At 50.2% G+C, this 14,756-nt stretch overlaps 1 protein-coding gene across 1 annotated transcript in view; it reads left to right on the top strand.

The window, feature by feature from the left end:
- The first annotated feature begins 615 nt into the window (after positions 1-615).
- Positions 616-14,756, top strand: part of LOC145337072 (solute carrier family 12 member 9-like) — a 36,321-nt gene continuing 22,180 nt past the window's right edge. Inside the window, exon 1 of the mRNA XM_080181819.1 lies at positions 616-835. Within this exon, the coding sequence (XP_080037945.1) occupies positions 622-835 (214 nt within the window). The 5' untranslated portion in view covers positions 616-621. The remainder of the gene's footprint in view (positions 836-14,756) is intronic.

Genomic DNA, 14,756 nt, shown 5'->3' with positions numbered 1-14,756 from the left:
ATTATGTACTATAATACTATAGTGTAAAGGTGACAATAATATATTATACTATAATAATACTATAATATGTACTATAATAATACAGTATAAAGGTGACAATAGTATATCAGGGCTGAATGGCCTATTCCTGCTGTGTGAAATTGCCCTGTGCAGAGCTGTGGAGAAGGACAGTCCTGCCTTTTGTCAGGAGAGGGGAGAGAGAGTCTGTGCATGAAGGCAGCAGGCTTTGCAGATGAGATCTTGAGGATAGAATATCCCTTGGGGTGTTTTGGATGAAGGTAACACTCCTTCCCTCCCCTTTTTTCCTTCTGGTCGGATCAGGAGTCGGTAACAAGATTCCCGGGACTGGGAGGGGTTAGAGAGGGGGATGTAGACCAACCACAGCGAGTGAAAAATCACATGGGGTTGAGGGGTTGGTGGTTTATTATCTGATGATGTTAGATTGCGGGGAGAGGAAGGTTGCACTGTGGATGGAGCTGTAGCAATATTGTATCCCCTGAGCTGCTGGTATCGGTGAAATTGACACACTGTGACGCTCCTGTGTCAGTTTCAGCCACCAGGGAATCCCCTTCGCCTCTGGCCTTTCGGGAAGAGGGGTTTCCCCCTCTCTCTGTCCCCACCATGTCCAGTGAGACCTCTCCCCTCCTCAATTACCGCCTGTACAATGTGGCCGGGGGTTTTGCTGAGCCCTGCGCCGCCCCGCAGGACGAGGAGTTACTGGCCGCCTCCAGCACCGGCTCCCAGCCCGACGACAGCAGGAAGCTCTGCACCTTCTTCGGGGTGGTGGTCCCCACCGTGCTCTCCATGTTCAGCATCGTGATCTTCATGAGAGTGGGTAAGTGGCCAGGTCATTCTCTTGTATTTTAATACCCGCCTCTTTTCCCCCTACCCCCCCCCCCCCCCCGACACCCCCACACAGCAGCCAGCAAATTTAATCTTACTCTATTCTAATCCTTAACCCCTCCTCTTTGGCCAGTCGGAAATGTGTTTCACTTCGCTGCAGGGGTTAACTGTCTGAAGTTTGCCCTGATAGTCTTGTTCTTTGCTCTGTGTGTGTGAGAGAGAGAGAGACTGGGTCTTACATTTTACCCCATGCTCTGTGTGTGAGGGTCTCTGGTATTTACCCCCTGAGAGAGAGACTGGGTCTGTCATTTGCCCCCATGCTGTGTGTGTGGGAGATACTGGGGTATGACAGTGACATTTGCCCCCATGCTGTGTGTGTGTGAGACACTGGGGTATAACAGTGACATTTGCCCCCATGCTGTGTGTGTGTGAGACACTGGGGTATAACAGTGACATTTGCCCCCATGCTGTGTGTGTGTGAGACACTGGGGTATAACAGTGACATTTGCCCCCATGCTGTGTGTGTGGGAGACACTGGGGTATAACAGTGACATTTGCCCCCATGCTGTGTGTGTGGGAGACACTGGGGTATAACAGTGACATTTGCCCCCATGCTGTGTGTGTGGGAGACACTGGGGTACAACAGTGACATTTGCCCCCATGCTGTGTGTGTGTGAGACACTGGGGTATAACAGTGACATTTGCCCCATGTGGGGGGTGTGTATGTGTGTGTGAGACACTGGGGTATAACAGTGACATTTGCCCCCATGCTGTGTGTGTGTGAGACACTGGGGTATAACAGTGACATTTGCCCCCATGCTGTGTGTGTGGGAGACACTGGGGTATAACAGTGACATTTGCCCCCATGCTGTGTGTGTGGGAGACACTGGGGTATAACAGTGACATTTGCCCCCATGCTGTGTGTGTGTGAGACACTGGGGTATAACAGTGACATTTGCCCCCATGCTGTGTGTGTGTGAGACACTGGGGTACAACAGTGACATTTGCCCCCATGCTGTGTGTGTGTGAGACACTGGGGTACAACAGTGACATTTGCCCCCATGCTGTGTGTGTGGGAGACACTGGGGTACAACAGTGACGTTTGCCCCCATGCTGTGTGTGTGGGAGACACTGGGGTATAACAGTGACATTTGCCCCCATGCTGTGTGTGTGTGGGAGACACTGGGGTATAACAGTGACGTTTGCCCCCATGCTGTGTGTGTGGGAGACACTGGGGTATAACAGTGACGTTTGCCCCCATGCTGTGTGTGTGGGAGACACTGGGGTACAACAGTGACATTTGCCCCATGTGGGGTGTGTGTGTGTGAGACACTGGGGTATAACAGTGACATTTGCCCCCATGCTGTGTGTGTTGGAGACACTGGGGTATAACAGTGACATTTGCCCCATGTGGGGGGGGGGTGGTGTGTGAGACACTGGGGTATAACAGTGTCATTTGCCCTATGCTGTGTGTGAGGGTCTTGTTCTAATATTTTTACCCTGTGTGAGACTGGTTCTGATGTTTGCCCCTCAGAGAGAGAGACTGGGGTATAAGCCTGAATTTGCTCCAGTGTGTGTGTGACATTTGCCCCAAGCTGTGAGAGAGAAGATTCCAGTCTGATATTTATCCCTCGGACTGGGTCTAACGCTTTCCTGGTGTGTGAGACACGGGTCTCACAGTCTGGCAATTGCCCCATGCTGTATATGAGAGACTGGGGTCTCGGGATGATATTTGCCCTCAGAGAGACTGGGTCTAACATCTGCCGTGTGTTGTGTATGTGTGACTGGGGTCTCTATCTGATTTGTCCCATGTAGTGTGTGAGGGAGAGACTGGGGTCTTGCAGACTGATATTTGCCCCCTGTTGTGTGAAAACATGGGGGTCTTAGTCTGATATTTGCCCCAAGCTGTGTTTGGGACTGGGGTATAACTGCCTGACAATTGCCCCATACTGTGTTTGTGTGTGAGAGAGACTGGGGTCTGAGTCCGAAATAAGAATCTCAGCAGGTCTGTCAGCATCTGTAGGGGGAGAGAAACACACGTTCAGGTTTGAGTTCTATCAGAACTAGAGAGAGAGAGTGGGGAAAATGTGGATATTAAACTGTGAGCAGTCACAGCAACCCCTTAATGGGCAGCAGACGTTTGGAGGGTGGGCGTTGTATTAATGTGTGGGATTTTTTTAAAAGGGTTTAGCATGGAGGGGAAGGGTCACTGTCTAAAGTTGGTTTGAATGTTGTGTTTCGCTGGGACACTGCAGCAAGTCAAGGACGTTGCCTTGCTGTTTATTGCAAGGTTACATTTCTTATTTTTACCTGAGGTTCCCTTTCAAATACTGGCAATTAAATTACTGCATTGAAATGCAGCAGTTTAACATTGCCTTTTTTTTTGGATACCCGATGCTTACTTGCAACGGAAGCTATAATGTTGACTCAGGTGATTTCTTCCTGCTCTTATCCTTTCCCTGTGGGATGTGAGTGTCGCTGGGCTGGTTCCAGCACTTATTGCCCATCCCTAATTGCCCTTGGAGGGGCAGTTGAGAGTCAACCACATAAGAACATAAGAACATAAGAAATAGGAGCAGGAGTAGGCCATCTGGCCCTTCGAGCCTGCCCCGCCATTCAATAAGATCATGGCTGATCTGTCGTGGCTCAGTTCCACTTTCCCGCCCTCTCCCCATAACCCTTAATCCCCTCTCTTATCAAAAACCCATCAACCCACGTCTTAAAAATATTTAGCGAGGCAGCCTCCACCACTTCAACGGGCAGAGAATTCCAGAGATTCACCACCCTTTGAGTGAAGAAGTTCCTCCTCAACTCCGTTCTGAACTGCCCCCCCTTTATCTTGAGGCTGTGCCCCCTAGTCCTACTGCCTTTTTTGAGCGGGAAGAGTCTTTCCACCTCTATCCTATCCATCCCATTCATCATCTTATACGTCTCAATGAGATCTCCCCTCATTCTTCTAAACTCTAACGAGTACAAGCCTAGTTTATTCAGCCTCTCCTCATAGCTCAACCCCCTCAACTCCGGTATCAGCCTAGTAAACCTCCTCTGCACTCCCTCCAAGGCCAAAATATCCTTGCGCAGGTGCGGCGATGGGCTGTGGAGTCACGTGTAGGCCAGACTGGGGTAAGGACGGCAGATTTCCTTCCTTTATAAAGGAAGCCAGAGATGGGTTTTTCTGATAATGGGTCATCAGTAGATTCTTAATCCCACATTTTCTTTTAAATATTGAATTCAAATTCTACCATCTGTCGTGGCGGGATTCGAACCCGGGTCTCCCAGAATGTTAGCCGAGGATTAATAGTCTAGTGATAATACGACTAGGCCGCTGTCTGCCTGATGGCTGTGTCTGTGTTACTTGTATACCCCCTGTCCTGTCAGGAAGGCAGTGGGTAGGGCTGTGGGCAGTTTGATCATTGTTGTTGCTTTGGAGCTGAGATAAAGATTGAGAATGTTAGCCTTCAGCTGTTTGGCGTCTTCTCTCTGGAACGTGACACTTAACACCATGACACCGTTGAGTTTATTTGTTAATGTTGCAAGTAGCACCGCAATGAAGTTACTGTGAAAATTCCCCCCCTAGTCGCCACACTCCAGCGCCTGTTTGGGTAACGCTGAGGGAGAATTTAGCCAATGGATGGCATGGTGGCATTGCTGCCTCTCAGTGCCAGGGACCCGCTCAGGTCACTGGAGTGGGATTTGAACCCACAATTTTCATCTGCTTTCTGTCGCAGTGAGTTAGCACTGCTGCTTCTCAGAGCCAGGGACCTGGCTTTAGATTTCTGGCTTGGGTCATTGTGGCGTCTGCACGTTCTCCCCATGTCTGCGTGGGTTTCCTCCGGGTGCTCAGGTTTCTTCCCACAGTCCGAAAGATGTGCTGGTTAGGGTGCATTGGCCGTGCTAAATTCTCCCTGTTACCCGAACAGGCACTGGATTGTGGTGACTAGGCGATTTTTCACAGTAACTTCATTGCGGTGTTAATGTCAGCTGACTTGTGACACTAACAATAAACTTTAACCAGCACGTGTTTTTTTTTGACTGTGGGAGGAAACCCACGCAGACACGGTGAGAACATGCAGACTCCACACACAGTGACCCAAGCTGGGAATCGAACCTGGGTCCCTGAGGCAGACGTGTTAACCCACTGGGCCACTCCTTTTTGATTTTTGTGCTCTTTGTAAGTCAGAGATAGTGGGTTCAAGTCCCACTCCAGTGACCTGAAGACTGGAGGGAGTAAAATTTATTTTAGTGTCACAAGTTGGCCCATACTAACACTGCAATGAAGTTAGTGTGAAAATCCCTCAGTCGCCACACACTGGTGCCTGTTCGGGTTTGATTAGATTTATTGTCACATGGATTGGGGTACAGTAAAAAGTATTGTTTCTTGCATGCTATACAGACAAAGCATACCATTCATAGAGAAGGAAAGGAGAGAGTGCAGAATGTAGTGTTACAGTCATAGCCAGGGTGTAGAGAAAGATCAACTTAATGCGAGGTAGGTCCATTCTACCTCCTAATGAAGGGGATGGATAGGGTAGAGGTGGAGAGATTCTTCCCGCTCAGAAAGGACAGCAGGACTAGGGGGCACAGCCTCAAGATAAGGGGGGGACGGTTTAGAACGGAGTTGAGGAGGAACTTCTTCACTCAAAGGGTGGTGAATCTCTAGAATTCTCTGCCTGTTGAAGTGGTGGAGGCTGCCTCGCTAAATATATTTAAGTCACGGGTAGATAGGTTTCTGACAGACAGGGGAATTAAGGGGAGAAAGTGGGAAAGTGGAACTGATCCACTCTCAGATCAGCCACGATCTTATTGAATGGCGGGGCAGGCTCGAAGGGCTGGATGGCCGACTCCTGCTCCTATTTCTTATGTTCTTAGTCAAAAGTCTGACAGCAGCAGGGAAGAAGCTGTGCGGCCGAACCAAATGTTTTATGTGTTTGCCAACTTGGTGCCCTAGCCAATGAAGGCAACCTTGCCACGTGCTTCCTTGCCCACCTATGCTGCCAGTTTGAAGGATCTGTGGGTCTGTACTCCCAGGTGTGTCTCGGCTCCTGATGGTTCTGCCGTTTATTTTATAGCTCCCATCTGAATTAAATCTACCAAAATGTATCGCCTCGCGTTTGTCCAGATTAAGTTCCATCTGCCATTTCTCCGCCCAGTTTTCCAGCCTATCTGCATCCCCTGACAATCTATATCACTATCCACAACCGAGTTTTCTCCCTTTCCCTTCACAATCCCCAAACTCTGCCGGCCAGGAATGTTTCTGGATGCAATAATGCACAAACGAAGTTTTTGTTGTGGTAGCAATGCTCGCCACACAGCACAAGGCTTCCTTGTGTGTGGTTTTTTTTTTCCCCTCCGTTGCTCTCTTAATGCAGAGCACGAGGATGGTACTAAGAGCTTCAGTTGTGTGGGGAGCCTCCGAAGACAGGGGTTAGCACTGCTGCCTCTCAGCACCAGGGACTCGGGTTCAATTCCAGCCTCGGTGACTCTGTCTGTGTAGGTTTGCTCTGGTTTCCCCCCCACAGTGCAAAAGACGTGCTGGTTAGGGTGCGTTGGCCGTGCTAAATTGCCCCTTAGTGTCCAAAGATGTGTAGGTTAGGTGGATTGGCCATGCTGAATTGCCCTTTAATGTCAGGGGGGATTGGAAGGGTAGATACAGGGATAGGGCCTGATAGGGATTGTTGTTGATGTAGATGAGATGGGCCAAATGGCCTCCTTCTGCACTGTAGGAATTCCTCAGTGAGTTGTCTCAAGGCCAGGTTTATTTGGTAGCACAAGCTTTTGGAATGCTGGTCCTTCATCAGGGGGGTTCCTATGATTCTAGTGTCACGTCTAGGCTTGCATTAACACTGCAATGAAGTTACTGTGATGGATTGGCCAAGCTGAATTGCCCCGACAATGTGCAGGTTGGATGGATTGGTCATGTTAAATGGGTCTTGTGGGGTTAGTGAGCTCAGTATGTGGGGTTATGGGAATAGGTCCATGGTGGGATGCTCTCTGCATCTATGCAGACTCGATGGGCTGAATGGCCTCCTGCACTGTGGGGTTCCTATGAAAAGGAATTACCAGTCTGGCTCCAGTTCCAGGACTGCAATCAAGGATTGCTAATGATTGCATAGCAAGCTCCAACAGACTATGTAGTAATGGGTGGTGCTTTGGATATTGTAGGAAGGGTCTATGTGGGCATGGGGTGGGCCCTGTTCAGAGTAGGGCAGAAGGCCCTTATTGCATTAGGCTGCAGTGCCCTCTGGGGTACTGGCAGAGACTGATAGCCAAGTTCCGCGCACATGAGGATGACCTCAACTGGAATCTTGGGTTCATGTCACACTATCCCCATGACTTGCCTGAACTTGCAACATCTCACTGTCCTGTCTGGAGACAATATACATCTCTTCAATCGATACTTAATGCTATCTCCACTCACATTGTCTGCACCTTTTAAGACTTGAATAGCAGATTAATTGTCAAGACTCACATTCTAATCAGTATTCTGTAAATCGTGTGTCTTTATGTGCCATCCTCTGATCTCAACTCTCCTCTCACCTGACAAAGGGGCAGTGTTTCTGAAAGCTTGTGGGTTCATTATCAAATAAACTTGTCAGACCTTAACCTGGTGTTGTAAAGACTAGTTAACGTACCAGCATGTCTGACAGTGCAGCACTCCCTCGGTGCGACACTGGGAGTGGTGGCCTGGGCCCTGTGCTCACCTCTTCGGAGGAAGGCTTTTGAGATTCTCTGACCAACCAGAAAGAATGCTTTCTGTGGGGCATCTGTAAAAGTTGGTGAGAGTCGTAGCTGACATGCCAAATTTCCTTCGTCTTCTGAGAAAGTAGAGGTGTTGGTGGGGCTTTCTTAAGTATATCGGCACTGGGGGAGGAACCAGGATAGATTGGTGATCTGGACACCTAAAAACCTGAAGCTCTCGACCCTTTTGTCCCCGTTGATGTAGACAGGGACATGTTCTCCTTTCGACTTGCTGAAGTCGGTAACAATCTCCTTTGATTTGTTAATGTTGAGGGAGAGATTATTGTTGCCGCACCAGGTTCTCTCTCTCATTCCTGTTCTGTCTCGTTGTTGTTTGAGATCCAACCCACTACGGTGGTGTCATCAGCAAACTTCCAAATGGAGTTGGAGGGGAATTTGGCCGCACGGTTGTAGGTGTATAAGGAGTATAGTACGGGGGCTGAGAACACAGCCTTGTGGGGGGCACTGGTGTTGAGGGTGAGCGTGGCGGTGGTGGTGTTGCCGATCCTGACTGATTGTGGTCTCCAAGTCAGAGGTTTACAGCACGGAAACAGGCCCTTCAGCCCAACTTGTCCTTGCTGTCTCTTGTTTAACCCCTAAGCTACGGCCAGTGGTTAGGAAGTCTGGGAGCCCATTGCAGAGGGAGGAGCTGAGGCCCAGGCCACAGTTTGGGGATGAATCTCTTAGGAATAATGGACGGTAGCAAAATCAAACTTTTGGTCACTAAATTCCACATTGGGCTTTGGGACTAATTAGTGTTGGTAATTCCAGCAACGCTGTCCGAATTCTGCCTTGTATAGTGCCAGCAATGGGTCCTTTTGTTCCTATTTTTAAATTTCCTCTGGACATGTGATAACCATGTTATGTCTGACTTGTCAGAGCTATTATCGGAGGGGCAGTCACTTAGAGTTCTGATAATCAAATCTGGGCTTTCCCATTATGGGAAGCGACTGGATCTCCAAAGTACCATATCCTGCTCTCCTCCTCCGCATCTGGGGTGGTACAGTGGTTAGCGGTGCTCCTCTCAGTGCCAGGGATCCCAAGTTCGATTCCTGGCTTGGGGTCACTGTGGAGTTTGCACATTCTCCCCGTGTCTGCGTGGGTTTACTCCGGACGCTCAGATTTCCTCCCACAGTCCGAAAGATGTGCAAGTTAGGTGGATTGGCCGTGCTAAATTGTCCCTTAGTGTCAAAATGTGTAGGTTAGGTGGATTGGCCATGCTAAATTGTCCCTTAGTGTCCAAAGATGTGCAGGTTAGGTGGATTGGCCATGCTAAATTGTCCCTTAGTGTCCAAAGATGTGCAGGTTAGGTGGATTGGCCATGCTAAATTGCCCCTCTGCTGTCAGGGGGGCTAGCTAGGGTAAATGCATGGGGTTAGGGGGATAGGACCTGGGTGGGTTGTAGTCAGTGCAGACTCGATGGGCTGAATGGCCTCCTTCTGTGCTGTAAGCATTCTATTCTGTCACAATTTCTAGCAACAACTAGGTGGCACTGAAATTTTATAACCGGCTTTGGACTTTGATTTATTACTGGGATAGAGTGACAAGTATTGTTTCTCGTTGGACAAAACCTCCCGTTTGTCTCGTGGCCAAGGGAAGAGTGCGGAACGTTGTGTTACAGTCATAGGGTGGAGGGAAAGAGCAACTTAATATAGAAAAGGATGCTGGAGTCTGAAATTAAATTGGAAAATGCTGGGAAACCTGCAGGCCTGGCAACCTCTGTCAGGGGAGAATCAACTCTACAGTACCAAGGCCATTTGGCCCATCGAGTCTGCACTAACCACAATCCCACCCAGGCCATATCCCTACATATTTAGCCACTAATCCCTCTAACCTACACATCTCGGTACGCTAAGGGCAACTTTAGCATGGCCAATCAACCTAACCTGCACATCTTTAGACGGGGAGGAAACCCACAGAGACACGAGGAGAATGTGCAAACTCTACACAGAGATTCGAGCCATCTTTCTGGTTGACGTGACCCCTTTAGCTCTGGGTCATCTGGAAGCAATGTTGGCTCTATTCTCTCTCCCCCCACAGACCTGCTGAGATTTTCCAACACTTTCTGTTTCAACTTAATGCGAGGTAGGTCCATTCAAAAGTCTGACAGCAGCAGGGAAGAAGCTGTTCTTGAGTCGGTCGGTACGTGACCTCAGACTTTTGTATCTTTTTCCCGATGGAAGAAGGTGGAAGAGAGAATGTCCGGGGTGTGTGGGGTCCTTAATTATGCTGGCTGCTTTTCCCCGAGGCAGCGGGAAGTGTAGACAGAGTCAATGGATGGGAGGCTGGTTTGAGTGATGGATTGGGCTACATTCACGACACTTTGTAATTCCTTGTGGTCTTGGGCACAGCAGGAGCCCATACCAAGCTGTGATTCCTTGAGGAAGGCGGTTTGAAATCTGGGCAGCAATGCAAAATGTCCAAAGTGCCTCAGCGGTAGAATTTATTTTAATTGGGCGTTCATTGAATTCGATTAGTGATGGGACTGGATAGCAGGCCAGGTTTGTGGGCTGAATGGACTCCCGAGGAAGACTTGGCATTCGACTGCTGGATGTTTCCCGGGGCTTGGTGGCCCGATGACCATGCTCCCAAAGTAGCATTTCACTAATGCGTGAAAGCCAGCAGCCAGTTTGGGCACAGCAAGATCCCACGGGCAGCGTTTTGCTTTGAGTGAAGCGAGCTTTGGCACGCGGCTGGCGGCGACTGGACCCAACAGCAAGGTCCCAATCGTTGCGTCGAGCCGCAGCAGGAGGCTATTTGGCCTGTTGAGTCTACGCTGACCGCAACTGATGTTGAATTTTTGACGAGGGACAAATACTGGTCCCTGGACACCCTGGGGCTGTGGCGAGGGGAACTTCCCGCTGCCTTCTCGGTTTAAATATTGGGCAGCACAGCGGTGAGCACTGCTGCCTCTCTGCGCCAAGGACCCAGGTTCGATTCCGGTCATGGGCGCCTGTGTGGGGTTGGCACGTTCTCCCTGTGTCTGCGTGGGTTTCCTCCCACACTCCACAGAGATGTGCGTGTTAGGTGGATTGGCCACACTAAATTACTTTAGTGGCCAAAAGTGGACAAGGTAAGTTATTTAGAAGGTGGTGGGTGCCTAGGACTCGCTGTCCGGGGGGGGGGAGATAGTGGAAGGAGATACAATAGTGACTTTTAAGGAGTGTCTTGACGAATACATGAATTGGATGGGGGAAATAGAGGGATACGGTCCCCGGAAGGGTACGGGGTTTTAATTCGAGTGGAGAGCATAGCCGGTGCAGGCTCGGAGGGCCGAAGGGCCTGTTCCCGTGCTGTAATTTTCTGTGTGGATGTGAGGTGGATTGGCCATGCTAAATTGGCCCTTGACGTCAGGAAGGGTTAGCAGGGTAATACAGAGTTACAGGGAGAGCCTGGTTGGGATTGTGGTTGGCGCAGACTCAATGGGCCAAAGGGAGGGATTCTTGGTGACGTCCACCCACGTGCAAGCTGTGACGGTCACAGCTCAATGTATCGCCTGAGGGGATGGCAGTGTGGGGGCTCCCTCAGTACTGCATTGGCCAGTGTTGGCTTTTGAGGTTTTGTATATATTTTAGTTGGGCTAGTGAGACGTGAACCTTGTGACTTCAAGCCCCCTTCACACCCAAGTCATGAGACCCCAACTGAAGGGAAGTATTTGTCAAATTAACTTGAGTTCTTATCGATTGGAACATGGACGTGACTTAAGTTGGGGGTTTTTTTGTTTTCTCTTGAGGGGGGAGGAAGAAAGTTGATGTGTTGTGTCACTTGGTTAACCACTCTCTCCTTCCGCAGGGCACTGGGTCAAAGGTTTAACTTTGATTATTTTTTTGTGCGGAGATGTCAAATTCTCCTGTCTGTGTCACGTCACAGCGAACGAACGCATGGGAGAGAGTGTAGAGGAGATTCATTAAGATGTTGCCTGGGGTGGAACATGTTAGGAAGAGAGATTAGGTAGGCTTGGGATGTTTTCTCTGGGGCAGAGAAGACGGGAGGGGGGAGGGGGGAGGGCCTGATTGAGATGCTCAAGATTGAGGGGTACAGAGAGGGTGGATCAAGTGTTTCCCCTTGGTTGGAGGGTCAGTCACGAAGGGTTCACTTTGCTTTTTGTAAAGGTCCTATCCCTTGCCGTGAACCAAAGCAAATTACAGCACAGGAACAGGCCATTCAGCCCTCCTGCACTGAGCGTGCTGCCCCACTGAACTAACCCCCCCCCCCCCCCCCCCACCCCACCCTTCCGGGGACCGTATCCCTCTATTCCCCATCCTATTTATCAAGACGCCCCTCTAAAACTCACTATCGTATCCGCTTCCACTACCCCCTCCCTGCAGCGAGTCTCAGGCACCCACCCCACCACTCTCTGGTTTTAAAAAAACCCTTGCCTCGTACATCTCCTATAGACCCTGCACAGTGGGTTAGCACGGCTGTCTCTCAGCGCCAGGGACCCAGATTCGACTCCCGGTTTGGGTCACTGTCTGTGCGGAGTCTGCACATTCTCCCCGTGTCTGTGTGGGTTTTCTCCGGGTGCTCCGGTTTCCCCCCTCAGTCTGAAAGATTTGCGGGTTAGGGTGCATCGACCCGAACGGGCACTGGAGTGTAGCAACTGGAATTTCACAATAACTTCATTGTGCTGTTAATGTAAGCCTTACTTGTAACAAATAAACCTTAAACCTATGTCATAGTAATTGACTCTTTCCACCCTGGGGGGAAAAAGCTTCTGACTATCCACTCTGTCCATGCCTCTCGGTCTTGTAGACTTCTATCAGGTCTCCCCCTCAACCTCCGTCGCTCCAGTGAGAACAAACCCAGTTTCTCCAACCTCTCCCCATAGCTAATGCCCTCCAGACCAGGGCAACATCCTGGTGACTCTTTTCTGTACCCTCTCCAAAGCCTCTATCTTTTTCAGGGGATGTGAGGGATAACCTTTTCTTAACCCAGAGGAGGGTGGTGAGGGTCTGGAATGCGCTGTCTGGGAGGGTGGTGGAGGCAGGAGGCCTCACAACCTTTAAAAAGTACCCAATAAGTCCTTGGCCCACCGTAACATTCCGGGCTATGGGCCAAGTGCTGGCATGTGGGATGAGGTGGGCAGGACATGTGTTTCTTGTGTGCTAGTGTGGATTTGATGGGCCGAAGGGTCTTCTGTAATTTGGGCCAGCCTTCTGCTTTGACCAGTCGATCGGTTCGATACATGCAGCTCATGAGAGAAAGGGGGAAGATGTTTCCCGTTTGGGTGTTATCTCTTGCTACACATTGGCATTGACTCTCTCCAGTCCCTTGCCCCCTCGCTGGCATCTCCCAACCCAAGCAGGGCGTGGCGTTTACAGCTCAACAAATTATACATTTTAATGAAGAATGTATCTGTCTCGCCAATCGGTGGTTAGCACTGCTGCCTCACAGCACCGGGGACCCGGCCTTGGGGTCGCTGCCTGTGTGGAGTCTGCACATTCTCCCCATGTCTGCATGGGTTTCCTCCCAGAGTCTGAGACACGGGCTGGTTAGGGTGCGTTGGCCGTGCTAAATTCTCCCTCGGTGTTACCCAAACAGTGTGGCGACTAGGGGATTTTCAGTAACTTCGTTGCAGTGTTAATGTGAGCCAACTTGTGCCACTAATAATAAGCTTCAAACAATGATTTTAGAAGCTGTTTAGTTATCCCACTGTCAACAGATGGTTAATGCCCTTTAGGGAGGGTAATCTGCCATCCTTGGCCAGTCTGGCTTGCACGTGACTCCAGGCTTGTGTGGTTGACTCTCAACTGCCCCCTCTGAGTGCGGGGGTAATTAGGGATGGTGGGCAAAATTTGCCCCCCCAACAACCGATAAAGGGGGGGAAATAATCTTTGATATTGACCTGAGGAACAAGTTTTCAGGCTTAGATTAACACCGCAATGAAGTGACTGTGAAAATCCCCTAGTTGCCACACTCTGGCGCCTGTTTGGGTAACAATGAGGGAGAATTTAGCACGGCCGATGCACCCTAACCAGACAGTGGGAGGAAACCCTTGCAGACATGGGGAGAATGTGCAGACTCCACCAAGCATCGAACCCAGATCCCCCTGGTGCTGTGAGGCAGCAGTGCTAACCCACTGTGCCATCCTGACGGGCTGCCCTGATTTGTGGGGTTCAACATCGCACGCAGCCCCGCTCGATAGGCACCCCATCCACCAACACTCGCTCCCTCCACCCGCCCCCCCCCCAAGGCAGCCATGTGCACCATCTCTACAAGACACACTGCAGCGACTCGCCAAGACTCCTTCCACAGCACCCCCCCCCCCCACTGTCTGGAAGGACAAGATAACTGGGCCACGCCACCACTCAGAAGTTCCCCTCCCAGCCACTCGCCATCCTGACTTGGAAATGTATCGGCCATCTGTCCAGCTCCCCCCCCCCTCCAGTGTGTCAAAAATCCTGGAATGGCCTCCCCAAACGGCACTGTGGGCGTACCTACACCTCCGGGACGGCACGAAGGGAGCCCCCACCCCCCCCACCACCAAGGAGCAGTTGGGGATGGGCAATAAATGGTGGCCTGGGCAGCGAGGCCTACGTTGCTGAGATGAGCCTACATTCTCCTGCACCATGTATCATAGCAACCAGCATCATTAGCGGGGGGCCCTGGTGTGAAACCACAGCGAACTGTAATGGCTGTTACCATGGCAAACATGGACGGCATTCTGTCAATGCCCTAATTACAGGAACTAAGCAGAAGATTGAGTTATTTTGGGTGAGGTTTTCTCTCTCACAGGTAGAAGCTGTCAATCCAACTAAATTCCCCTGCCACGTCGCTGCTTTTACTCCTGTGGCTCGCAGAATTTGGTTGTGCCGAAAACACATTTCCTGTTAAGTTCAGAACCACGGCTAGTTGGCCATTTTTTTTTTTGTGACGAGTGTTTTAAAAAATTTAATTGGTGATTAGGGATTTTTGGAGTAACTTCATTGCAGTGTTAATGTAAGCCTGAAAACTTGTCCCTCAAATCAATATCAAAGATTATTTTTCCCCCCTTTAAGGGTTGTGGGAGGGGCCAAATTTTGCCCACCATCCGTAATTACCCCCTCACTCAGAAGGGGCAGTTGTTGGGGTGGGATTTAAACTAGTGTTGGTGGTTAGATTTGATTTGACTTATTATTGTCACACGTATTAGTGAAAAGTATTGTTTCTCGGGCGCTATACAGACAAAGCATACT

The sequence above is a fragment of the Carcharhinus amblyrhynchos genome, unplaced genomic scaffold, assembly GCF_965287045.1.
Source record: "Carcharhinus amblyrhynchos unplaced genomic scaffold, sCarAmb.v2.hapA scaffold_43, whole genome shotgun sequence".
Lineage (NCBI taxonomy): Eukaryota > Metazoa > Chordata > Chondrichthyes > Carcharhiniformes > Carcharhinidae > Carcharhinus > Carcharhinus amblyrhynchos.
This window is presented reverse-complemented; position numbering and strand designations above follow the sequence as displayed.